General features: G+C 37.9%; 1 protein-coding gene and 1 long non-coding RNA gene across 2 annotated transcripts in view; one reads left to right on the top strand and one right to left on the bottom strand.

The window, feature by feature from the left end:
• The window catches only part of SCP2 (sterol carrier protein 2), a 103,817-nt gene that overhangs the window by 13,696 nt on the left and 62,359 nt on the right, over window positions 1–27,762 (top strand). Inside the window, exons 6-9 of the mRNA XM_038537506.1 lie at window positions 14,470–14,596; window positions 19,005–19,068; window positions 24,762–24,848; window positions 26,619–26,769. Coding sequence (XP_038393434.1) covers window positions 14,470–14,596; window positions 19,005–19,068; window positions 24,762–24,848; window positions 26,619–26,769 — 429 coding nt within the window. The remainder of the gene's footprint in view (window positions 1–14,469; window positions 14,597–19,004; window positions 19,069–24,761; window positions 24,849–26,618; window positions 26,770–27,762) is intronic.
• The window catches only part of LOC102153929, a 34,402-nt gene continuing 32,955 nt past the window's right edge, over window positions 26,316–27,762 (bottom strand). Inside the window, exon 3 of the long non-coding RNA XR_005359771.1 lies at window positions 26,316–26,564. This is a non-coding gene — a long non-coding RNA (uncharacterized LOC102153929). The remainder of the gene's footprint in view (window positions 26,565–27,762) is intronic.

Here is a 27,762-nt window from a genome sequence, read left to right as displayed (position 1 = left end):
TTGAAACATTAAAATATCTCTATAAACAATTAGATATAGAATCTCTTAGTAATCATGAGAATGGCACAGAATAGGCATTCAAATCAATAAGAGCTATTTCCCTTTTTCCCTCAGGAAACATTTCAAGAAAGTGGAAAATGTTAGGTTGGGTCTTAAAGACAATAAGAGATAATAATTATGTGAAATGATTATATCACAAATAAGGATAATTATAATAATAAAACAAAGATAATAAAAGAGAGGGAAAGATGGATCTTTCTGGGTATGGGACAAAGCATCATATGCCAAGTCATAGATGTTGGAATGATCATAATATGATATGTTCAGGGGCACATGGCTGACTTAGTCAGTAGAGCATGCAAGTCTTGATCTCAGAGTTGTGGGTTCATGCCCTGAGTTAGGAGTGGAGCCTACAAAAAATAATAATAATATGTTCAGGAGATAGTTTGAAAAACTAGATTGGAGGGTAGGAGCCGGAGAACAGTACAAAATAAGATTATTAGGTAAGTCCCTAATAGGAGTACCTAGCATTTATGATATATGAAAAATAGATTTTTTTCTTAAGTGGTGAATGATAAATACCTTGATAACTTTTATTTGAAAATTATTAAAAACCACATCGGGGTCTAGAGTTTTCTCTATGGGAAAGTTTTTAACCTTTTAAGTTCAGTATATTTCTTCAGTAAATATATTACTATTTGGGTGGTTTTTGTTGTTGTTGTTGTTGTTGTTGTTTTTGAGGGCTTTGATAATGCCCTTTCAGGAATTTATCGACTTCATCTAAATTGTTGAATTTATTGACAAAAAGTTGATTGTATTATTCTCATAGTACACCTTTAGAGTAAGATCTTTGGATATGTCCTTGCTCTTTCTCTGATGTTGTTAATCTTTATCTTCTCTCCTTTTCCCATGATCAGTAAAATAAAAGTGTTTACCAATTTTATTGATCTTGTTAGAGTACCAGCTTTTACTGTCATTGATTTTTCTCAATTTTTTCTCTTTTCTAGTTCATTCTGCTAATTTCTATTCATTCTATTTCATTCTGTTCACTTTCTAGTTAGATCTGTGATCCTTAATATTTCCTTTATCTTACATTAGGTTTAACTTGCTCTTTATTTTTATAGTCTATTAAGTTGGAAGCTTAGGTCATTGCTTTTAAATGTGTCCTTTTTTCAAATGTAGGTATTTGATGCTGTAGAGTTTTTTAAAACGTTGCTTAAGGTCCTAGGACTTTGGGATCATGACCTGAGCCGAAGGCAGTTGCTTAACCAACTGAACCACTTAGGCACCCCAAAGCTCACAACTCTTGTTTTTGTTTTTTTTTTTTAATTTTTATTTATTTATGATAGTCACACAGAGAGAGGCAGAGACATAGGCAGAGGGAGAAGCAGGCTCCATGCACTGGGAGCCTGACGTGGGACTCGATCCCGGGTCTCCAGGATCGTGCCCTGGGCCAAAGGCAGGTGCCAAACCGCTGCACCACCCAGGGATCCTCACAACTCTTGTTTTCAGCTCAAGTCATGATTTCAGGACCGTGGGACTAAGCCCTGCATCAGGGTCCACACTCAGCATGGAGTCTGTTGCTTAAGATTTTTTCTCCTTCCTACTGCCCCTCCCCACACCAAGCTCTCTCTCTCTCTCTCTCTCTCAAATAAATAAAAGAAATCTTAAAAAAAAACCCAAAAACCTCTTGTGCAGCAAACCACACATTTTTTTATGTCATACTTTTCTTTTCATTTATTTCAAGTTATTTTAAAATTTCAAAAAAAAAAAAAAAAGGGATGCTGAGTGGCCCAGTCTGTCAAGCATCTGCCTTCAGCTCAGGCTGTGATCCCAGGATCCTGGGATAGAGACCTGTGTAGGGCTCCCTGCTCAGCAGGGAGCCTGCTTCTCCTTCTCCCTGTAACCCTCCCCACCTCTTGTGTTCTCTCTCTCTCTCTCAAATAAATAAAATCTTTGAAAAATTTTTTACCCCAAAAAATAAAAAGAGAGAGGTAAACCAGGAAACAGACTCTTAACCCAAATAGAGAACAAACCCAAAAGAGAACTAATACCCAAATAGAGAACAAACTGATGATTACCAGTGTGGAGCTGGGTGAGGGGGATGGGTTTAATGGGTGATGATTATTAAGGGGGGCACTGGGTGTTGTATGTAAGTGATGAATCATTAAATTCTACAACTGAAACTAATATTACACTGTATATTAACTAACTGGAATCTAAAGACTTGAAAAAAAAATTTCCATTGTGATTTTTCTCTCACCCATGTGTTGGAAGTGTGTTACATGGGACCCTTGGGTGGATCAGCGGTTGAGCGTCTGCCTTTGGCTCAGGGTGTGATCCCAATTCTGGGATCGAGTCCCACATTGGGCTCCCTGCAAGGAGCCTACTTCTCCCTCTGTCTGTATCTCTGCCTCTCTGAGACTCTCATGAATAAATAAATAAAATCTTTAAAAAAGAAAAAAAAAAGTGTGTTGCTTAATTTTTAAATATTTGGGCATTTTTCAGATATCTTTCTGTTATTTCTGTTTTAAATCTCTGTGGTCAGAGAATATACTTTTTAATTTACTGAGACTTACTGTTTGGCTCAGAATATGGTCTATTTTGATTAATAGTCTTTGTGCACTTAAAATAAATATATACTCTGATGTTATTGGGTGTTCTATAAAAGCTAAATTACATTGGTTGTTAATATTGATCAAATCTTCTATATCCTGGGACGCCTGGGTGGCTCATGATTTAGCGCCTGCCTTGGGCCCAGGGCATGATCTTGGAATCCTGGCGTCTGAGTCCCACATTGGGCTCCCTGCATGGAGCCTGCTTCTCCCTCTGCCTGTGTCTCTGCCTTTCTCTCTGTGTCTCTCTCTCTGTGTGCATCTCTCATGTATAAATAAATAAAATCTTAAAAAAATCTTCTATATCCTTATTGATATTTCTGTCTGCTTGTTCTATCAGTTATTGAGGGGGTTATTGAGCTCTTCTGCAAATCTGTGAATTTGTCTATTTCTTTCAGTTGTATCAGTATTTGTCTCATGTATTTTGAAGCTCTGCTATAAGATATAGTAATATTTAGGATTGTTAGGTACTTGATAAATTGACTCCATCATTGTGGGATAACCATCTTTTATCCCTTATAATGGTTCTTGATTTTAGATCTATTTTGTCTGATATTAATATAGGCATTTCAGCTTTCTGTTGAATAGAATTAGAATAGTATGTCTTTTCCCATCCTTTTGCCTATTTCTGTCTTTATGTTTTTTTTTTAAGATTTTATTTATTTATTCATGAGAGACAGAGGGAGGCAGAGACATAGGCAGAGGGAGAAGTAGGCTCCATGTGGGGAGCCCAGGATCACACCCTGATCCAAAGGCAGATGCTCAATCACTGAGCCACCCAGGCATCCCCCTTTTTTTTAAGATTTTATTTATTCTGTCTTTATGTTTCAATTAGATTTTTTAAATTTTTATTTATTTATGATAGTCACACAGAGAGAGAGAGAGGCAGAGACATAGGCAGAGGGAGAAGCAGGCTCCATGCAGGGAACCCGACGTGGGATTTGATCCCGGGTCTCTAGGATCATGCCGTGGGCCAAAGGCAGGCGCTAAACCGCTGCGCCACCCGGCGATCCCTGAATTGGATTTTTTAAAAAGATTTTATTTATTCATGAGACACACACACACACACACACACACACACACAGAGCAAGAGTTGGAGACGTAGGCAGAGGGAGAAGCAGGCTCCCCATGGGGAGCCTGATGTGGGACTCCATCCCAGGACCCTGGCTGGGATCACCACCTGAGCTGAAGACAGATGCTCAACCAGTGAGCCAGCCAGGTGTCCCTGAATTAATTTTTTTTAAGTTGAGGTATAATTGACATACACAATTACATTAGTTTCAAGTATACAACGTAATGATTCAATATTTGCATATATTGTGAGATGATCACCACAATAAATCTAGTTAACATTTGTCACCAAACATAGTTATTGACATTTTTTTTGAGCGCCAAATGAGCATTTATTTGGGATTAAAGAATCGCAGTGTGGGGAGCATAGATTGAAGTAAATACCCCAATAGGATTCCCATTTGTAGGGTGAAAGCAACAGGTTTTTAGAGGAAGAAGAAGGGGACAATTACCTGAGTTGAATAAAAGAAGGAAAACAAGTTTCTACGCATGTTTACAAGGCAAATTACTCCAGGTCATACATTAACTGTCGACTTTTTTTCCAGAAAGTTCATAACCACCAGTCTAATGATGAAAGTCTGTTCTTTTGACCTCTCAAACAATTGCTTAAAATAATTACTATTTTGTCCAGAAGATTTTAGACAGTTCAAGCGAAAGCAGATAAAGTGTTTTCTCTACCGTGGCTGCTCCAACTCCATTTTAAAATGGCTCTAGTCCTGTCAGTTTTCCACAAGATCATGAGGCAGATAGACTATTTTTTCTTATGATGAGAACTTTTAAGGACTTTTAAGATTTACAGTCTTAGCAGTTTTTGAATATGCAATGCAGTATTATTGACTAGAGTTACCATGTTGTACATTATATTCCCTGACTTTTTGAAAGAATTTATTTTTAATTAATCTCTACACTCAATGTGTGTCCGGAACTGAGATCAGGAGTTGCATGCTGTACTAACTGAGCCAGCCAGGCACATCCTCAATGACTTTTTAATTTTATACTGGAAGTTTGTACCTTTTGACTCCCTTCATCTATTTTGCCTACCTTCTACCTCTTGCCTCTGACAACTACCAGTCTGTTCTCTGTATCTATGAGCATATTTAATTAATTAATTAATTTTTAAAGATTTATTTATTTGAAAGCAAGAGCATGCACACATATGTGAGCAGTGGGGAGGGACAGAAGGGGAGGGAGAGAATCTCAAACAGACTTCCTGCTGAACATGGAGCCGAGCACATAGCCTGATCTTGTGACCCTGAGATCATGACCTGAGCTGAAATCGAGTCAGATACTTAACTGACGGAGCCACCCAGATGCACCTTATTTATTTTCTTGGATTCCACATATAATCAAGATCATATTTGTCATTCTCTGGCTAGTAACACTTAGCATAATGTCTCAAGGTCCATCCATGTTATCGTAAATGGCAAGATTTCATTCTTCTTATTGCTTTTTAAGTTATCTCCTCTACACCCAATATGAGACTTGAATTCAGAACCCTGAGATCATGAGTTGCATGCTCTCCTGACTAAGTCAGCCAGGTGACCCAAGATTTCATTTTTTTCATAGCTGAATAATATTCCATTGTATATTTATTCCCCTCCTGCATTTTTTTTTCTGTCTTTTTTCTTATTTTTGTGTATTGTGCTTTGGCGGGGGTTTCGTTAGGTGAGTCTCCGTATTCCTTCTCTTTTTTCTTTCTTTATTTTCTTATCTGTCTTTCTTTTCTTTTTTCTTTATTTTGTTTCTTTCCCCCCCTTACTTCTTGCTCTTCCTTCCATTCTTCTTCCTTCCTTCCTTCCTCTTCTTTCTTCTTTCTTTCTTTCTTTCTTTCTTAAGTTTTAAAAATGTATTTGAGAGAGAGATAGTGGGGAAAGAGGCAGTGGGGAGGGAGAGAGAATCTTTTTTTTTTCTTTTAAAGATTTTAAAAGTTATTTAGTCAAGAGGACCACCAGAAGAAGGAGAGAGAGGTAGATACATAGTCGAGGAGAAGCAGGCTCATGTAGGAGCCGACCGTGGGACTGATCGCGGTCTCCAGGATTAGGCCCTGGACTGAAGGCGGTGCTAAACCGCTGAGCCACTGGGCTGCCCCGGAAGAGAGAGTCTTAAGCAGATTCCTTGCTGATCATGGAGCCCACTGTAGGACTTGATCTCATGACCTCAGGATCATGACCCTGAGATCACGACCTGAGTGAAAACTGAGAGTCAGACACAACTGACTGTGCCACCTACATGCCCCCACCCTGCATTTTCTTTATCCATTCATCCATTGATGGGCATTTAGATTGTTTCCATTTCTTGGCTGTTGTTAATAATGCTGCAGGAAACAACATGGGGATGCATATAATTTTTAGAGTTATGTGTTTTTGTTTTCTTTAGATAAATACACAGAAGTCGAATTTCTGAATCATATGGTAGTTCTGTTTTTAATTTTTTGAGGAACTTCCATGCCTTTTTTTAATAGTGGCTGAAATTTACATGTGTACCAATAGAGCACAAAGGTTCCTTTTTCTCCACATCCTCACACTTGCGATTTCTCGTCTTTTTAATAAAAGCTATGCAAGGTGGTATCTTGTGGTTTTTGAATTAGATTTTTGTAGGCAACATATAGTTGGGTCTTGCTTTTTAACAATATATCAATCTCTGCTTTTAATTGGGCTTTTAATATCCTTTTCATTTACTGTGGTTATTGATATATAGAGTTTAAATTAGTGGGGTTTTTTAATAAAGATTTTATTTATTTATTCATGAAGAAATACAGAGAGAGAGGCAGAGACATAGGCAGAGGGAGAAGCAGGACCCCTGCAGGGAGCCTGATGCGGGACTTGATCCAGGTCCCCAGAATCATGACTTGAGCCAAAGGCAGATGCTCAACCAGTGAGCCACCCAGGTGCCCCAAATTAGTGTTTTGTTGAAACTGATACTTACTGGCTCATACCAGCTTGCAAGATCTGATTTTGCATATCTCTTTTCATCTTTGCTTTAAGTGATTTAAACTACCTATAGTGGAAATATTTATACCAAAAAAATTGGTAAATCCATCAATTAGGTCTCTCCCACCTTTGTGATCCTGCTATTAAACATTTACTAGGACAACATAATTTAAATCTATTATCTTGCTGCTTGTTTTCTTTCTGTTCAATATCTTCTTTGTTCTTTTTTTCTGTCATCTGAGATTTTTTTTTGTAATTTCGCTTTAGTTGTTATATAAGCTCATTAACTATATCTCTAATGTTTTGTCCTGCTTTTAGGATTTCTAGTGTATATTTTTTTCCTATTCAACAGAAATTTTTCTTATTTTTCTCCAGTAGAATATTTTTAGTCTCAAAACACAGTAAATACAATAATTTAACTTTTCAAAAGATGTTTTTATTTTAATCATCTGATGTTTATCATGACAAGTGCACTCCTTAGTCCCTATCACCTGTTTCACTCACCCTTGCATCCACCTCCTCTCTGTTAACTATCAGTTTGCTCTCTGCAGTTAAGAATCTGTTTCTTGATTTGTCTCTCTCTTTTTTTCCCCTTTGCTCCTCTATTTTGTTTCTTAAATTCCACAAATGAGTAAAATCCTATGGTACTTGTCTTTCTCTGACTTATTTCACTTAACATTTTACTCTAGCTCCATCCGTGTCATTGCAAATGGCAAGATTTCATTCTTTTTTATGGCCAAATGATATTCCATTGTGTGTGTGTGTATCAAATTTCCTTTATCCATCATTTGATGGACACTTAGGCTCTTTCCATATCTTGGCTGTTGTAAACAGTGCTGCATAAACATAGGGATGCATGTATCTCTTCAGATTAGTGTTTCTGTATTCTTTGGGTAAATTCCCAATAGTGTTGGATCATAAAGTAGTTTTATTTTTAACTTTTGAAGGAACTTCCATACTGTTTTCCACAGTGGCTGCACTGGTTTGCATCTCTACCAACAGTGCAAGAGGGTTGCTTTTTCTCCACATCTTTGCAAATATCTGTTTCTTGTGTTTTTGATTTTAGCCATTCTGACAGATGTGAGGTGATATCTTATTGTACTTTTGATTTGCATTTCCCTGATGATAAATGATAATAAGCATCTTTTTCATCTGTCTGTTGGCTATCTGTCTGTCTTCCTTGGAGAAATGTCTGTTTATATCTTTTGCCCATTTTTAATTGGATTATTTGTTTTTTGGGGTGTTAAGTTTTATAAGTTCTTTTTATATTTTGGATATTGACCCTTTATCAGATATGATATTTGCAATTTTTTTTTCCCCATTCCATAGGTTCCTTTTAGTTTTGTTGATTGTTTCTTTTGCTGTACTTTTGTTTCCCTTGTCTCAGGGGACTTTCTAGAAAAAAAAGTTATTATGGCTGATCTTGGTAAAATTATTGCTTGTGCTCTTTCCTAGGATTTTTATGGTTTCAGATCACATATTTGGGTCCTTAATCCACTTTGAATTTATTTTTGTGTATAGTGTAAGAAAGTGGTATAGTTTCATCTTTTGCATGTTGCTGTCCAGTTTTCCCAACACACTGTCTTTTTCCCATTGGAAATTCTTTCCTGCTTTGTCAGAGATTAATTGGCCATATAGGGACGCCTGGGTTGCTCAGTGGTTGAGTGTCTGCCTTTGGCTCAGGGCGTGATCCCGGGATCTGGGATTGAGTCCCACATCAGGCTCCTTGTATGGAGCCTGCTTCTCCCTCTGGCTAGGTCTTTGCCTCCACCCCCCTCTATCTGTGTCTCTCATGAATAAATAAATAAAATCTTTAAGAAAAACAAATAATTAGACATATAATTATGGGTTTATTTCTGGATTTTCTATTCTGATATATTGATCTATGTTTTTGTGCCAGTGTTACACTATTTTGATGACTACTGCTTTGTAATGTAACTTGAAGTCCATAATTGTGATGTCTTCAGCTTTGCTTTTCTTTTTCAAGATTGCTTTAGGTATTCAGGGTCTTTTGGGGTCCCATACAAATTTTTAGATTGTTTGTTCTAAGTCTGTGAAAAACACTGGTGGTATTTTGACAGGAATTGCATTAAATGTGTGGATTGCTTTAAGCAGAATAGACATTTTAACAATATTTGTTCTTTCAATTCATGAGCATGGAATGTATTTCCATATCTTTTCTTAAGATTTTATTTATTTATTTGAAAGAGAGAGAGAATGAGAGGAGGAGAGGAGGGAGAGGGACAAGCTGACTCCATGCTCAGCACAGAGCCCAATGCAGGGCTTGATCTCAGGATCCCGGACACTTAACTGATTGAGCCACCCAGGCACCCCATGTCTGTCCATTTCTTTGTGTCATCTTAAATTTCTTTCATCAGTGTTTTACAGTTTTCAGAGTACAGGTTTTTCACCTCTTTGGATAGGTTTATTCCTAAGTATATTATTATTTTTGGTGCAATTGTAAATGGGATTGTTTTCTCAGTTTCTCTTTCTGCTCCTTCATTATTGGTGTAAAAAAATGCAACAGATTTCTTGATGTTGATTTTGTATCCTGTGACTTTACTGAATTTGTTTATCAGTTCTAGCAGTTTTTTGGTGGAGTCTTTCAAGCTTTTGATATATAGTGTCATGTCATCTGCAAATAGTGAAAGTTTTACTGATATCGATTCCTTTTATTTCTTTTTGTTGTCTGATTGCTGTGGCTAGCACTTCCAGTACTATGTTGAGTAGAAGTGTGGGTGTCAGTGTCTTGTTCCTGACTTTAGGGGAAAAGCTCTCAGTTTTTCCCCATTGAGGATGATGTTAGCTGTGGGTTTTTCATAGAAGGCCTTTATTATGTTAAGGTATGTTCCCTTTAAACCTACTTTGTTGAAGGCTTTTGTCATGAATGGATGTTGTACTTTGTCAATTTTTTTTCTGCATCTATTGAAATGATCATATGGTTCTTTTTTTTTTTTTAATTTTTATTTATTTATGATAGTCACAGAGAGAGAGAGAGAGAGAGGCAGAGACACAGGCAGAGGGAGAAGCAGGCTCCATGCACCGGGAGCCTGATGTGGGATTCGATCCCGGGTCTCCAGGATCGCGCCCTGGGCCAAAGGCAGGCGCCAAACCGCTGCGCCACCCAGGGATCCCGATCATATGGTTCTTATCCTTTCTCTTACTGATGTGATGTGTCACGATGATTGATTTGTGGATATTAAACCACTCTTGTAACCCAAGAATAAAGCCCAACTGATTGTAGTTAATGATTTTTTTTAACATATTCTTAGAGCACCATATATACCTTTAACTTATTCACAGACCACCTTTGAGTAGTATTGTGACTGTACACTATAGTATTATAAGAACCTTATAAAGTTTTTTTTTGCTTCTTCCTAGAAGCACATTTTACATCTCTCTCTCTCTCTCTATATATATATATACACACACACACACACACACACATATATATATAATAAACTCTACAACAGTTATTGAATTTACCTTAGTCGATTTTTTTTATTTTTTAAAGATAATTTTAAAGTAGTTTTACTGGAGGGTATTATGCTGAGTGAAGTAAGTCAATCGGAGAAGGACAAACATTATATGTTCTCATTCATTTGGGGAATATAAATAATAGTGAAAGGGAATATAAGGGAAGGGAGAAGAAATGTGTGGGAAATATCAGAAAGGGAGACAGAACGTAAAGACTGCTAACTCTGGGAAACGAACTAGGGGTGGTAGAAGGGGAGGAGGGCGGGGGGTGGGAGTGAATGGGTGACGGGCACTGGGGGTTATTCTGTATGTTGGTAAATTGAACACCAATAAAAAATAAATTAAAAAAAATAAAGTAGTTTTAAAGGTAACTTGAATTATACACATAGTTATCATTTTCAGTGCTCTTTATTCCTTTATATTGATTCATATTTCCTTCTAGGGTCATTTTCTGTTTGCTTGAAGAATTTTCTTTAACATTTTGTATAGTGCTGGTTTGCTGGTGATGAGTTCTCTTAGCTTTTGTATGTTTTAATAAATGTTTATTTATCTTATTTTTTGAAAGATATATTCGGTGGGTACAGAATTCTAATTTAGCATTACTTTTTAAAAAATTTTAGTGCTTTGGGCAGCCCCAGTGGTGCAGCGGTTTAGCGCTGCCTGCAGCCTGAGGTGTGATCCTGGAGACCCAAGATCGAGTCCCACATCAGGTTCCCTGCGTGGAGCCTGCTTCTCCCTCTGCTTGTGTCTCTGCTTCTCTGCCTGCCTCTCTCTCTCTCTGCCTCTGTATAAATTAAAAAAATAAAAAAATAAAAAATAAAAAATTTTAGTGCTTTAAGGATATTGGTTCACTGTCTTTGGCTTTCATTTTTTGTGATGTAAAGTCTGCTATCCTTCTTTTTCTGTTGTTGTTCCTATATTCTTTTTTTTTTTTTTTAAAGTAGGCTCCAACCCGGGATCGAGTCCCACATCGGGCTCCCGGTGCATGGAGCCTGCTTCTCCCTCTGCCTGTGTCTCTGCCTCTCTCTCTCTCTGTGACTATCATAAATAAATAAATAAATAAATAAATAAATAAATAAATAAATACCTTAAAAAAATTTAAAAAAATAAAAAATAAAATAAAAAAATAAATAAAGTAGGCTCCATGCCCAGTGTGGAGCCTAGTGTGGGGCTTGAACTCACGACCCTGAGATCAAGACCTGAGCTGAAGTCAGGAGTCCCTTACTTAACCAACTGAGCCACCCAGGCACCCCGAATTATTCCTATATTCTTAATATATCTTTTTCTCTGGTTGCTTTTGAGATTTTTTTTTATCACTGATTTTAACCAATTTTATTATAATGTACTTTGATGAAATTTTTTTAAAGGTTTTATTTATTTGATAGAGAGCCAGAGAACACAAGTAGGGGGAGCAGGAGACTGGAGAGGGAGAAGCAGGCTTCCCACTGAGCAGTGAGCTGGATGGAGGCTAAATCCTAGGACCCTGAACTAAAGACAGATGCTTAAAAAAAAAAAAAAAAAAAGACAGATGCTTAACTGACTGAGCCACCCCCATACCCCCTTTGTTGAACTTTTATCATGTTTTTTGTGCTTGGTGTTGGTTGAGGTTCTTGGATATGTGGGTTATAGTCTTCAACAGATTTGGAAAAATTTCAGCCATTATGTCTTTGATTTTTTTAAAAAATTTACTTGAGAGAGAGATAGTGAGCATGAGTGGGGGGAGGAGCAGTGGGAGAGGGGCAAGCTGACTGAGTGCTGAGCATGGAGACAATGCAGTACTCAGTTTCATGACCCTGAGATCATGACCTGAGCTAAAATCAAGAGTCAGATGCTTAACTAACTTAGCCACCCAGATGTCTCTAGCCATTATGTCTTAAAATATTTTTCTTCTGACTTCTCCTTCTCTCCATCTTCTCTTTTTCTGGAACTCCAGTGACACATTTACTAAACTTGATTGTTGTTCTGTGACTCACTGATGCTTTGTTAATTTTTTTTCTAGAGTTCTTCTTTTTATGTTTTATTTTGTTATGTACCTAAGTTCACTAATTAGCTATATTGCCATGTCTGCTGTTAATTCCATTTAGTGTGTTTTTAATTTCATATTCTGTACTTTTTTATCTCTAAAAGTTTCATGTGGGTCTTTTTTTATATCTTCCATATTTTTCATTGTCATGCTTCTGCTTCTGCCTTCTTGAACAATTAGAGTATATTTACATGCTGTCTTAATGTGTCATTTCTAAGTCTATTTCTATTGATCAATTAATCTACTCTTTACAGGTTTTATTTTTCTATTTTATTACATATTTTATAATTTATGATTGGATGCTAGACACTGTACATTTTACTTTGTTGGGTGTTGAATTTTTATATTCCTTTAACTATTTGGGGATTTGTTCTGGGGCAGTTTCTTTTAGAAATGGTTTGATCCTTTTGAGATTTGCTTTTAAGCTCTGTTAGGTAGAATCAGAAAAGCCTTTATTTGTGGGCCAAACTGGCCTGGACTTCCAGGCAATAACCTTAGGATTATTGATAACCCATATATTAGGAGATCTTTCTATTGTGGTTTGAGAATAAAAACTATTTCTGGCCTTGTGTGTGCATTGGGAATTGTTCTATCTGCTCCTATCCAGTAATTTTTTCCCCCTTATCTAAGTAGTTTCCTCATACTCATGTATTGATCAGACTCACTGAAGACTCAAGGAGAATACTCTAGATGTTCAGAGCATGTGCATATGCTCACCCTCTCTCTCACTTTATTTTCTCTGTGAATTCGAGATTGCTTGACTTCTCTAAACTCTGTTTATTCAACTTAGGAAGACTACTGGACCCTATGTTACTCTTTCATACTGTTTCCAGGTAGTAATCTGAGGACAGTCATAATGCTCATCTTATTTATTTTCCTTCTCTCAGAGGTCACTATACTATTCTTTCTACTTGACTGAAAATGATTGATTTTTTATATTTTATCCTGGTTTTTAGTTGGTTAAGGTAGAAGGATAAATCTGTTTTTCTGTAATCCATCATGTCTAGAAGTAGAAGTTGTATTTCACTGTTTTAATTAGCATTTCCTTTTTACTTAGCAACAAACATATTCTCTCTCTTTTTTAAAAATTTCTTTTGATAGGAAAAAAATTTCCATCTCTGGCTATCCAAATACATAATTATATGTACTTATTTTTAAGGTTTCTGTGTTCAGGCTCTGTAAGACCCATTTATATTAATATAGCCTTTGGATTGTTGAGTTGTTTATAATATCTAACAATAATTTTCTTTCTTTAAAACTATTTTTTTCTTGGGGTGCCTGGGTGGCTCATTTGGTTGAGCATCTGATTCTTAACAGTTCAGGTCTTTTTTTTTTTTTAAGATTTTATTTATTTATGCATGAGAGATATATATAGAGAGAGGCAGAGACACAGGCAGAGGGAGAAGCAGGCTCCCTCTGAGGAGCCCGATGTGGGACTTGATCCCAGGACACGAGGATCATGTCCTGAGCTAAAGGCAGATGCTCAACCACTGAGCCACCCAAGCGTCCCCTACTTTCAGTCTTTATTCTCTTACTTGGATTTATTCTTTTATATAGCATTATTGTTTACATTTTTAAAAAAAGAGATTTTGTGTATTTATTTGAGAGCAAAAGAACAAGTGAGTGGGGGGAGGAATAGAAGGAGAGGGACAAGCAGACTCTGCACTGAGTGCAGGGCTAAGGTGGGGCTTGATCCTACAGCCCTGAGATCATGACCTGAGCTGAAATCTAGAGTCAGGCTCTTAACCAACTGAGCCACCCAGGTGCCCCTATTTACATTCTAATTTATCTTTGTCTTCATCACCTTTTGCCCTCTCCCTGACACAGATGTAAATGCCAGAGGAGCAGAGCTTTTATCTGTTTTGCTCACTATTTTATTCCCAGCACCTTGAGTAGTATGAGTACCTACTGAATTCTTTCTTTCTTTTATTTTATTATTTTTAAAAGACTTTATTTATTTAATTGAAAGAGAGAGAGAGAGAGAGAGAGAGAGAGAGAGAGAGAAAACCCAGAGCAGACTCCAGGGTGAGCATAGAACCCGATGTCGGGCTCAATCCCATATTGTGAGATCATGACCTGAGCCAAAATCAAGAGTTGGGCACTTAACTGACTGAGCTACCCAGACACCCTGCTTACTGGATTATTTATAGATATTTTGTGAAAAAATTAATATCTCATTTGATTATTTTTCCTTTCCTTGTTTTCCTGTAAAACATTTCCTGACTAATTTTATTCACATTGCTTATTTTTTACTATGTGCTTAGAGTATGTGTATGTCTTAGTAACACTGTAACAGTTGAAAGAGACACTTATCATGTCAAGTACTTATTGATTTTTTTTTCCTCTTCTTTAGTCTTCACAGAAGACCAATCCACTTGATAAGCATGTTGAGGTCTTCATCAATAAATATGGATTGTCTGCCAAACCAGTTGCTCCTCAGATGTTTGCATGTGCTGGAAAAGAGCACATGGAAAAATATGGTATGTTAAAAAAATTTTTAGACCTATTGTTAGTTGTATGCATGTGATGAGAAACAACAGGAATTTATTCGGATCTGTGGACAATGCTAGGATATATAAAATATAAAGTGTTTTTTTAATTAAATTGAAGAAATAGTCCATATAGGATTTAGCTGTGAAAAAAGTATTTATATATAGAACATCATATGGGAAGTATCTAGAATGTTCCATGCCAAAAAATTGAAGTAGGAAAGATAACATAAATCTTGTCCCCTTAAACAAAAGCAAAAATGAATTATTGGGACTTAATTAAGATAAAAAGCTTCTGCACAGCAAAAGAAACAGAAAACAACTAAAAGACAACCTACAGAATGGGAGAAGATATTTGCAAATAACATATCAGAGAAAGGGCTAGCATCCAAGATCTATAAAGAACTTATTAAACTCAACAACAAAGAAACAAACAATCCAATCATGAAATGGCAAAAGACAAGAATAGAAATTTCACCAAAGAAGACATAGACATGGCCAACAAGCACATGAGAAAATGCTCCACATCACTTGCCATCAGGGAAATACAAATCAAAACCACAATGAGATACCACCTCACACCAGTGAGAATGGCGAAAATTAACAAGACAGGAAACAACAAATGTTGTAGAGGATGTGGAGAAAGGGGAACCCTCGGGATCCCTGGGTGGCGCAGCAGTTTGGCGCCTGCCTTTGGCCCAGGGCGCGATCCTGGAGACTCGGGATTGAATCCCACGTCGGGCTCCCGGTGCATGGAGCCTGCTTCTCCCTCTGCCTGTGTCTCTGCCTCTCTCTCTCTCTCTCTCTCTCTCTCTCTCTGTGTGACTATCATAAATAAATAAAAATTAAAAAAAAAAAAAAAGAGAGAAGGGGGAACCCTCTTGCACTGTTGGTGGGAATGTGAACTGGTACAGCCACTCTGGAAAACTGTGTGGGAGGTTCCTCAAAGAGTTAAAAATCTTCTTGTCATTCTATATTGTTTTTGGAGGATATGGAGAGAGAGATTTAGGTTGCTAAATTGTTGTCCTCAGCTACCTGGAAGTCCTGTGTCTGGTGTGTTTTTAAGCTTATATCTTTTCTCAAGTTTTATATTATTCAGAATAGTTGGACAATTTTCTAGCCCAAACTTTGAGGTATAAATGTACAGTATTTTAGTTGAAACGTTGTTTTTCATCCAGTAGATTAATAAATTATAGAATCTTATGGGGTTTTATTTATTTTTTTAAAAGATTTAATTTATTTATTCATGAGAAACACAGAGAGAGAGAGGCAGAGACACAGGCAGAGGGAGAAGCAGGCTCCCTGCAGGGAGCCTGATGTGGGACTCCATCCCCGACTCCAGGATCATGCCCTGAGTGGAAGGCAAACAGACGCTCAACCACTGAGCCACCCAGACATCCCTCTTACGGGCTTTTAAATTGTCATTTGAAATTGCTGTTTGTGACTAGACATGATTGCATAAGAATGTAGTAGCTTACGTTCTGCTGTAGAATCAGCAGATTTTTATGGCTTCAAAGTTTGACTCAAGGAGGTTGAAAATTTTTTAAAAAGATTTTATTTATTTATTTATTTATGAGAGCACAGAGAGAGGCAGAGACATAGGCAGAGGGAGAAATAGGCTTCCTGCAGGGAGACTGATGCGGGACTCGATCCCAGGACCCCGGGATCACTCTCTGAGCCAAAGGCAGACACTCAACTGAGCCACCCAGACATCCCTGAAATGTTTTTATATTAGACATATCCTTTGAATAACCAAAAATCTGAATTAGCAGTTCAGGATCAGTAGTCAACAAGCCTTTTCATTAGTACCCAGGCTTAATAAATATATAGTAAGTCACTGGCGGAATATTTTTTAAAGAGTTGCTGTCTTCTATAGATTAATTGGGTCCTAGGGTAAGAAAAAATGAAAAGAAAAGACATCAACACTTCTTAAATATCTCTTATGTCAGACAGTATGCCAAGTGCTTTTATAGAGTTCATTTGCCCCTCTTCCCTCATCAATCCATGAATGAATTACTTGTAAATCTAATACCTGACAATAAAGCATTTGTACTTCTTGCGACAAGGAACTTGCCACCAACTGAGCCCACTCTATTTTTTTGATGATTCCAATCGTTACAGTATTCTTTTCCACTTTGAACTCAGATCTCTCTATAGTTTCCACCCATGGTCTTGTTTCTGTCTTCTGAGGCTCACAAGAGATGCGCCTCTTTTACCTTATAGCTCTTCAGATATCCGAAGCCAGCCAGACCTTGTGCTTAACTTCTCTTCTCCTTAACCGTTTCTCATCTGACTTGTTTCATGAGCCATCATCACCGGTCTCATTGCAGATACTGTGATCACATGTGAGCTTTGCTGGTAGTTGTAACACAGTTAAATCATATTGAGCTTGTAGTCAAACAGAACCTCAGAGCCTTTTTCATAGTTTCTTCTTCTTTTCCCAGGTTGTTTTGGGGTTTCTGGAATAGAATTGGTCATTTAATTAATTACATTCTGATCCAACCCATTAATAAGGTTAATAAGCCTTGTTGAAATCTATTTGGATTCAGCATTATAAAGCAGTCCTTCCCGGGTTCAGGTTTGGTGAGCATATATTTAATTTCCTAATCCAATTTTTGGTAGACATACTAGCTAGAGCATGACTGAGGTTAGAGATTAGCCTAGAGACTTTTCTCCAGGTTAATACGCATTAGTCAGTGCTGGTGGTTTCACAGCATGTGTTCCATGGGACATTAACTTTGTATGGTTCTTTAATGACATGAGTCAGATAAGTTGGGAGATGCTTCATCCTTTAACCCCCTTTTAGACAGTAATAATACACATGTAATAATAGTAAAGGCTCTGAATGTCTTGCTATAAAGAAATCTGTTTAACTTTGTTTAACCCAGTATTATCTAAACTCATTTGACAGAAGAACCCTTGTTTTTTTAGTAACGTCAAAATGCTCCCGGCAAAGAAAAACCAAAACCCACCAATAGTATTTCCTTACCTTGTCCCAAAAGATGTCCTAAAACATTTCATTGCCTTGCTGATATACAGATACTATGTTTTCATCTGATCTGCCAGTCAAACCAATGAAAAAAAGATATTAATCTGCTATGGCTTGTTCTTACTGAATCCATGTTGGCTGCCTCCTGATCATCACCCTTATTGGTAAAAGATCACTGGCATGGACTCTACTTTCTTTCTTTCAAGATTTGCTCAATTATACATATATCATTTCTGCTCTGAAGATCATCCTCCTGACAGAGAAGATAGAGATGAAGCAGAAATGGGGACTCTTCATTTTCCTGTGCCATGCATTAACATAACATTATCAGCTCCTATCAGTGGACTTTTTTTTTTCTTCCTTAGTCTTTTGGCTCTAAAGCAGGATTCAGAACCTATCTTGTGCTGCTTTGTCTTCTTAAAAGTATTAAAAAAAAAAAAGGGGAGTGCCTGGGGGACTCAGTTGGTTAAGTGTCTGCCTTCAGCTCAGGTCATGATCCTGGGGTCCTGGAATCAAGCCCCGGGTAAGGCACCCTGCTCAGCAGGGAATCTACTTTACCCTCTCCCTCTGACTCTCCCCCTTGTTCGTGCTCTCTCTCTCAAATGAATAAAAGAAAAATCTTAAAAAAAAAAAAAAAAGTAGTGGGGGCCCCTGGATGGCTCAGCCAGTTAAGCATCTGCCTTTGGCTCAGTTCATGATCCCAGGGTCCTAGTATTGAGCCCTGCATTGGGCTCTCTGCTCAGTGGCAAGTCTGCTTCTCCTTCTCCCTCTCCCTCTGTGATCTTTCTGGGTCTCACTCTATCTCAAATAAACAAATAAAATCTTTTTTTTTTAAGTAGTAAAAAAAAAACCTTGCATATTTTACTTTCTTAATGTATACTTTTGTTTTTCTGACACTAATCTTTAAGCTTTTTGTTAAGATATTTAAAAACATAACGTATTTTTTGTTAGGCTGTAACTTTTCTGAAGACCCTTTTGCCTTATCATGAGGAAGGAGAAGGATCAGGTCCTGGAGGGTATGATTTATAAAATTCACTTAGTCTAGGGGCATTGAGATGCTTTGGCAGACTCCTTGAAAAATTTCTGGCAGTGCTTTCCTGCTTTATATCCACTGTGAATCCCAGGCTATATTTTCTGGTTTTTGAAATTGGACTCTAGTTATACTAGGTAGACTTGACCAGTTTGAACTGTTTTCATTTCATATGCTTATTAATAGATTCAATTCATTAATTATATTCAGGTGTAATTAAAGAAATATTTATGTGAGAAATCTGTTGAAGTTGTCAGTACTCATAATTTATACAAGGGAAAATGTGGAAATATTTAATGGGACACTCAGTCCATTGCAACATTTGTTAATAAGCAACAGGAAGGCATGATCTCACTAATAGATGTTTGTTTTCTCTACAGGAACAACAGTTAAACAGTTTGCGAAAATTGGATGGAAAAATCATAAACATTCAGTTAATAACCCGTAAGTATTTTGGAAATATGAAATAGTGAAAATTTGGGTTATCCTGCTGTGTAATGCACAACTTTATACTTGAAAAGTAAATTCAAGGAACGCCTGGGTGGCTCAGTGGTTGAGCATCTGCCTTTGGCTCAGGGTGTGGTCCTGGTGTTCCGGGATCGAGTCCCACATCAGGCTCCCTGCATAGAGCCTGCTTCTCCCTCTGCCTGTGTCTCTGCCTCTCTCTCTCTGTGTCTCTCATGATAAATAAATAAAATCTTTTTTTTTTTTTAAAGAGTAAATTCAAAACCTCAAAAATATTAACTAGAATGTTTTATTGTTTTTCATATAAAAGGCTTGTGCCCAAGTAAACTTTTGACTATAGTTTTAGTTTCGGGTCTATTTATATTTAGAATGCCATGTAAGTTTAAGAAAGAATGTGAATGGTTGGTGTTAAAGATGTAACTGGTCATGCATTACAACTGCAGTAAATGAAGTTTATTGTGATAATTCTAGTTGAAAATAACCATTTTAAACCATTCCTTAAAACTTTTCTTAAAATGTTTGCAAATAGCCTATCAGTAGCCATATAAATTACTTTCTATTAAATTATTTGTATTGCTTTAGTAATGTGTTTTAGTCATGTTAGTGTCATTAACTTTTATTCTGGTAGAATAATATGATTATTTATATCCTAAATGATCTTAAGTAAAATTAAATCCTGTGTATTACAGATCATTCATCCTTGAATCCCTAGAACTTAGTGCAATGCCTGGTTCGTAGCATGTTCTTAATGGTTGCTGATAAAATTGGTTCACTGGCAATTGAATAAGTGCCACATAACTATAATTTCTACGAAAACAATACCACTAGGCAATGAAAGAGTAATAGCTAGCTTTATTAAATGCCAACTCTGTGTCACTGTGCTAGGCATTTTTATATGCATTTTGATTTAATCCTCTCAAGGACCCTACAAGGTAGATCCTTTATTCTCATTTTATAGATAAGGAAAACAAGGCTTACAGAAATAAAGCAACTTGCACAGGATCATTCTAAGTAGTGGTAAAATAATGTTTATATTTCTTCCTACTAGATTATAAACTCCTTGAGGGCCAGAGTCATCTCTTCCTGTTCTTTTTTGTTTTGTTTTGTTTTAAAGATCTTATTTATTTATTCATGAGAGACATAGAGAGAGAGGCAGAGACACAGGCAGAGGGAGGGAGAAGCAAGCTCCATGCAGGGAGCCTGACGTGGGACTCAATCCCAGGTCTCCAGGATCACGCCCTGGCCTGAAGGTTGCGCTAAACCGTGGAGCCACCAGGGCTGCCCTCTTCCTGTTCTTAATGCTTAGCATAGAGCTTGGAGCATGATAGGTGCTCAGTAAATTGTTTCTGAACTATTAAACAGATTTTGTCATATTTACTAACATAAAACCATGACAAGAAATATTTTATACCCCAAAGGATCATTACCACATATTTCTAATACTACATACTACTGCTAATTCTCCTAATTTTACTTAGTTAATTAATTAATTAATTGATTTTTTTATTAAAAGATTTAATCTATTCATGAGAGACACATAGAGAAAGTCAGAGACATAGGTGGAGGGAGAGGCAGGCTCCCTGTGGGAGCCTGATGTGGGACTCAATCCTAGAACCCAGAATCACAACCTGAGCCAAAGGCAGATGCTCAACCACTGAGCCATCCAGGTGCCTCTGATTACCCTAATTTTAAATTGATGTTTGAGGGATGCCTGGGTGGCTCAGCGGTAGAGCATCTGCCTTCGGCTTGGGGCGTGATCCTGGAGTCCCAGGATCAAGTCCCATATCAGGCTTCCTGTGTGGAGCCTGCTTCTCCCTCTGCCTGTGTCTCTGCCTCTCTCTCTCTGTGTCTCATGAATAGGTAAGTGGAATAGTTAAAAAATTTTTTTTTTAAATAAATAAATTGATGTTTGAGTTCAGGGCATACCTAATTAACAAATAGTATCTAATCCCATGCCCTGGATCAAAGGGTATTTTATGAAAGATATAAGGGTATTACAAAAGCTTTAGTGATTTTTCATTGTTTATATGATAGAATATGAATTGCTTCATATGACATAATAATATGGCTATAATTTGGCCTGCTCTATTTTGCCAGTCTTATTTCCTACCACTTTCTGGCTGTTCCTAATCTCTATCCTCACCAGATTGTTTTTTCCTGAGTATAGTACACATTACTCACTTTTGTGTTTTTAGTTATTCTTTTGCTTTTCTTTTGTTTGGTAGATATCTACTTACTCATCAATCCCCAGCCCAAATGTCATTCTCTTAACATCTTTTTTTTTTTCTTTTGTTTGGTAGATATCTACTTACTCATCAATCCCCCAGCCCAAATGTCATTCTCTTAACATCCTTTTTTTTTTCTTTTGTTTGGTAGATATCTACTTACTCATCAATCCCCCAGCCCAAATGTCACTTCTCTTAACATCTTTTTTTTTCTTTTAAGATTTATTTACTTATTAGAGAGAGAGAGAGAGAGAGAGAAAGAGAGAAAGCAAGTGCAGGAAAGGGCAAAAGCAGAGGGAGAGAGAAACTTGAGCAGACTCCTTGCTGAGCTCAACACGGGGCTTGATCCCATGACCCTGAGATCATGACCTGAGCTGAAACCAATAATTGGATGCTCAACTGACTGCACTACCCAGAGGTCCCCTCTTAATACCCTTTTTAAAGCTTCCTGGGCTTAATTGTTTCTCTTCTCATGAGCTCAGTTGCACTGTCTGTATAACCTCTATTATAACACATCGCACTACCATACTTAGTTATTTTTAAGTCTTTCTTCTTGATGATGGTGGTTCTTGAGCAGACATCCTGTCTTGTCCTGAAGTGAATAATCTTCACTATCTGGCAGGTTATTGGAACATAGTATATATTCAATAAAACTTTGCTGTCACTGATTGTAGGGTTTGGATGAGTAGTCTTTAGACCATCTTTATGGGCGTCCCACCCTGTTACCTATTTCTCAGAAGGTTGAATTACAAAACTATTTTCAAATGTTTTCTCACAAATTATAAGAATACTTAAGGGTGGGATACCTGGGGTGGCTCAGCGGTTTAGCGTGGCCTTTGGCTCAGGGTGTGATCCTGGAGACGTGGGATTGAGTCTTGTGTTGGGCTCCCTGCATGGAGCCTGCTTCTCCCTCTAACCTGTGTCTCTACCTCTCTCTCTGTGTCTCTCATGAATAAATAAATAAAATCTTAAAAAAAAATACTTAAAGGCCGTGAGATTCTGTGATAAGTAGTGATAGAATTAGGGGATAGCTCATGCTACGTGAGCCCTCAGACTTGTTATATAATTTTATATATGAAAGTTATAACTTTCTCCTAGTTGTGTGTACTTAGATGCTCCACAAGTGCCTCAGAGTCAACATGTCCATACGGAATGTATCATTCCCCTCAACCCTGTTTTTCCTTCAGTATTCTCCATGAATGACATCAGTATGTATCAATATATACCTAATTATAGAAAACTAAAAGTCATTCCTTTTTTTTTTTTAATGCAGACTCCACACACAGTGTGGAGCCCGTGTGGGGTGTGGAGCCCAGTGTGGAGCTTGAACTCATGACCCAGAGACCAAGATTTGAGCTAAGTTCAAGAGTTGGATGCGGGTTACTGAGCCACTCAGGCACCCTGACTAGAAGTCACTCTTATTTAATTTATTTTTTATTTTTTAATTTTTATTTATGATAGTCACAGAGAGAGAGAGAGAGAGAGAGAGAGAGAGAGAGAGAGGCAGAGACACAGGCAGAGGGAGAAGCAGGCTCCATGCACCGGGAGCCCGATGTGGGACTCGATCCCGGGTCTTCAGGATTGCGCCCTGAGCCAAAGGCAGGCACTAAACCGCTGCGCCACCCAGGGATCCCTAGAAGTCACTCTTAACTTTGCCTTCTTCCTCAGTGTCCCATATGAGTTGCAGATGAGTTGAGGATGAACTGAAGCCTAGTTATTCTGCCTCCTTACTCTCTTGAATTCATCCCTTCTCTCTATCTTTCACTTCTTAGTTTCCTACTTTAGACCCTTATCATTTCTTGCCTTAATTATTGCCCTAATTTCATAGTTTAGTTGCTTTTGGTGATGACCTTTACCATCCCTTTTCCATTTTGTAGCCTTCTTATTTAAATTTAAGTCTGATTGTCACATATCCTTTAGTAGTTCCTCATTGTTTTCAGTATAAAATGTAAATCCATATACTGGCCTTTCACGATCTGATTTTTGTTTATTTCTCTTACTCTGTCTTCTTCAACTTGAATCCACATTTCCTCCCAGACTTTGTGCCCTAGCTTCAATGAACTACTTTAAACTAAAGAGGGTTTGTGTGTACTGATCTTTTTGCCAGGAATTCTCTATCTCCTACTTTCTTTTATTTGCTTCCAGAGAGGAAGCTCCCTTTGGTATCTGGGTCTGATGCCCAGCCTCTGATGTCCCATGGCACCTTGTATAACATTAAAAAATATTTTATTTATTCATGTATTTGAATGAGAGAGAGAGAGAGAGAGCATGTGTGAGCATGGAGGGAGAGGCAGAGGGAGAAGGAGAGAATCTCAGGCAGATGCTATGCTGAGTGTGGAGCCTGATATGGGATTCTAATCGCACAACCCTGAGATCATGAACTGAGCCAAAACCAAGAGTCAGATGCTTAACCAACTGAGTCACCCAGGCGCCCTTGTTTTGCTTTTAAGGAACTAGTATTTAATAATTCTGCAGGGGAAAGAAAATGGTATTCTATTTTAACCTCCAACTGATCTGACACCTACTGGATGTACTGTAATTCCGTTTTGTCACTAAGCACCCGAGTTCATGCAGACCCCTGAATTAGTCCTCCACAAGACTGCCCTCACTTAAGACATCAGCCACAAGTAGGGTCCCCAGGTCACCTGCACTTCTGACCAACTGACAATAAATTCAGGGGTTTCCATGACCCCTTAGGTTCGACAGTTCACTAGAGTTACTCACAGAACTCAGGAAAGTGTTATACTTGTCATTATAGTATTATTATAAAGGATACAACTCAGGAACAACCAAATGAAAAGGCACATAGGGTAAAGTCTGAGAATGTTCCTAAAGCAGAGTTTCTGTACCCTCTCCTCATGGAATCAGGACACATCACCCTCCTGGTATATGAAGGTACTCACCAACCAGGAAGCTCCAGCATGTTTCAGTGTCCAGAGTTTTTTATTGGGGCTTTATTAAACTTGACTAAATCATTGGCCACATGAGTGAACTCAATCTCCAGCCCCTCCCTTCTCCTTAGGGGTCAAAGAGGCTGAGAAGTCCTAACCCTGTATTCACATGGTTGATGTTTCTGGTGACCAGCCCCCTGTGTCCAACCTACTCCCCCCTCAGTTAACAAGGGGCCCACTGTGAGTCACTACCCTATTAGCATAACAAAGACACTCCTGTAACTCAGGAAATTGCAAGGGTTTTAGAAGCTCCTTGCTAGGAACCCAGGACAAAAATTAGACAAATTTTTTTTATTATACAGCATATGGTATTTTGGAGTTCAGATTTTTTAAAACTTCAAACAACTTATATTAAAGGTTGAAACTGCTCATAAAAGCCTGTCTTTTGGTTGTAAAAAGAATATTTACTTATTATTCTCTGACTTCTGGATTAGAACATTTTCAAAGAAATTGTAATTGCTACCTCATATTCTATAACTACTTATTTTGTGTTTAGGAATTCCCAGTTCCAAAAGGAATTCAGTTTAGACGAAGTGATGACATCTCAAAACGTTTTTGATTTTTTGACCATCTTACAATGTTGGTAAGAAAACCACATTTTAATATTTATTCAGTATTCATTTTTTAAAAATATATTTATTTATTTATTTGAGAGAGAGAGAGACTGGAGGGTGGGGAGGAGCAGAGGAGAAAATCTTCAAGCAGGCTGCCTGCTGAGTGCGGAGTCAGACATGGGGCTAGTTCCCACCACTCATGAGCTGAAACCAAGAGTTGGATGCTCAACTGACTGAGCCACCCGGACACCCCCACATTTTAATATTTAATAGAAAAAAGTAACTGCTCCCTCCTCCCACCTTAGGTAACCTTAGGCTTTGTGTGTCTGGGTAAATCTGTATCTGTATCTGCTTTTATAGCACTCCTGCTAATGTAGTCCTCACTCTGGAATGAGGACCTTTACTTCCTATTAGTATCTGGAGATAGACCATGTTTTCTCTTGGAAAATTATGCATTTTATTTCCTTCTTTCATGAGTTCTACCAACTTCTTAAAAATTGTGTTTTATTCATTTAAATATGGCTTAGAAGGCCAGTGGAGTCCAGAGTTTCTCCCTTGAGGATTTTGTTTTCTCTGCTGTATGCGTTTACCTTAGGAAATGTTACTCACTGCTAGTAACTAAGAGTAAATGTGAAACAAGAAAAACAAAAACCAAGAAAAACAAGAAAAAAAACCCTCTAATAATGATAAATAGTTGCATCTTGAAAAGTGCTTGACAGTATCTGTCCCCCAGAAGATTGAATTAGTACTGCAGAGCTCCTGCCTGTGCCCACTTCTCACCTGGAAGATATGGACTGGGATGCCGGTGAACAAACAGGGTCAGCTTTTATCTGTTGCAATACGAAGATCTGCCCATTTATTTTTTTAAAAAAAGATTTTATTTATTTATTCATGAGAGACACAGAGAGAGAGGCAGAGACATAGGCAGAGGGAGAAGCAGCCTCTATACAGGGAGCCCGATGTGGGACTTGATCCCAGGCCTCCAGGATCACACCCTGGGCCAAAGGCGGCGCTAAACCGCTGAGCCACCCAGGGTAACTGGTCTGCCCGTTTATAAAGACCAGCTGAACTCAGAGAAGGCTTTTGGTGTTTGCCACTTTCCTTCAGAGCTTGCTATCAGGAAAATATCTGTTTTGGGGAGATCTCAAGAGTCTTAACTAAACCACTTTCTGTTTTGGACTTTCTGGTATCTCGTATTCTATTTTTTCCCAGTTTTCAAAAGGATTCCAAGGCTGGTTATTTGGGAGATAGCAAAGTTGGAGCTAGTTAGGCCTATCGTAGAATTTTTATTGTAATGGGATAGAACTAACCTTATGGACTCCTCAGGAGTCACCAGAAGATGCCTGGTGCATTTGCAGAGGCAAATCCAGGATTCTTTGGAGTAAGAACTTCCTGGGAGAGACTCTTTGAGCCCAAACAGTGACTGGTACCATTTCAGTTTTTTTTTTTTATTAAGATTTTATTTATTTATTCATGAGAATACACAGAGAGAGAGGGAGAGGCAGAGACACAGGCAGAGGGAGAAGCAGCCACTATTCAGGGAGCCCGATGTGGGACTCGATCCTGGGTCTCCAAAATCACACCCTGGGCTGAAGGTGGCGCTAAACTGCTGAGCCACCCTAGCTGCCCCCATTTCAGTTCTTGATGGAGGTTCAGGCCTCAGTTGGGAAGCATGTGTAATCTTTAACGGTAGGTTTCACAAAGAAGACAGTGCAATGACTAGCGAGCACATTCAGCTCTTCCTTCTGCATAGAAAGAACAAGGACTAGGTGTAAATAATTATTTTTACTTCCTCTTAGCCCCACTTCAGATGGTGCTGCAGCAGCAGTTTTGGCTAGTGAACAATTTGTACAGAAGTACAACCTGCAATCCAAAGCTGTGGAAATTTTGGCACAAGAGATGGTAACTGACTTGCCAAGTTCATTTGAAGAGAAAAGCGTTATTAAAGCGGTATGTCTGAGATTCAATTTTATTTATCAATTGAGGGATTTCTTTTTAAAGATTTTTTTAAAGATTTTATTTATTTATTCATGAGAGACACACTCACACACACACACAGAGGCAGAGACACAGGCAGAGGGAGAAGCAGGCTCCATGCAGGGAGCCCGATGTGGGACTCGATCCCGGGTCTCCAGGATCACGCCCTGGGTTGAAGGCAGCACTAAACCACTAAGCCACCCGGGCTGCCTGAGGGATTTCTGTTTAAAAATGTCAAGATGACATATTGTTACTAGCTCTAGAAGTCCAGAAAATTCAATATTATAACCCATCCTTGTCACGCATGCATTTTTAACTAACTAGACATGCTATTTTGGTGGGGTTTAGTTTTTTTGTTTTTTTAATTTTTGAGTTGGCTAGATATGCCCAAAACTCCTTTCTTACAGAGTTAAGGGAAAAACAAGGATATCGTCAGGGAATTTTCTTGACCCTTAGAGCTTTAAAAATCCTAATTAAAGATTGAGTAAATATGGAGGAGGTTAAGAAAATGAGAATGCAGAGCTAAGTTAGTTGAATATTTGAAGATACACACATATATTTAAAAAATGCAAATGTGCATAACATACACACATATATACCAATCATAAGGTAATTAGAGCTTATGATAAAAATGATATTGCAATAATGCTTTGAATTTGAAAATGGGTCTATAACTTGCCCAAGATCACAAAGCTGGGATGTGGCTGAGGTAGAACTTCTCAGGTTTTCTGATTATAGTATATTTACGCCACAATTTTATGCCTAGGAGAAAAATTGAGTTTTCTTGTTATTATCTGAGACCAAAGAGGTGTTAAAAGCAAGGATTTGGAAAAATGGAATCCTATATGACTTTTTTAAAAGAAGATTGTTTATTTTCATGTAGAAATTCCTCTTATTTTTTAGTGTATCGGAGTCATAATGATCTATTGGTCAATATCTTCCAGCCTGTTTACCACAACAACACAT

Source organism: Canis lupus, chromosome 5 (assembly GCF_011100685.1).
Source record: "Canis lupus familiaris isolate Mischka breed German Shepherd chromosome 5, alternate assembly UU_Cfam_GSD_1.0, whole genome shotgun sequence".
In the NCBI taxonomy this organism is placed as follows: Eukaryota; Metazoa; Chordata; class Mammalia; order Carnivora; family Canidae; genus Canis; species Canis lupus.
Note: the sequence above shows the minus strand (reverse complement) of the source record. Positions and strands in the feature narration are given on the sequence as shown.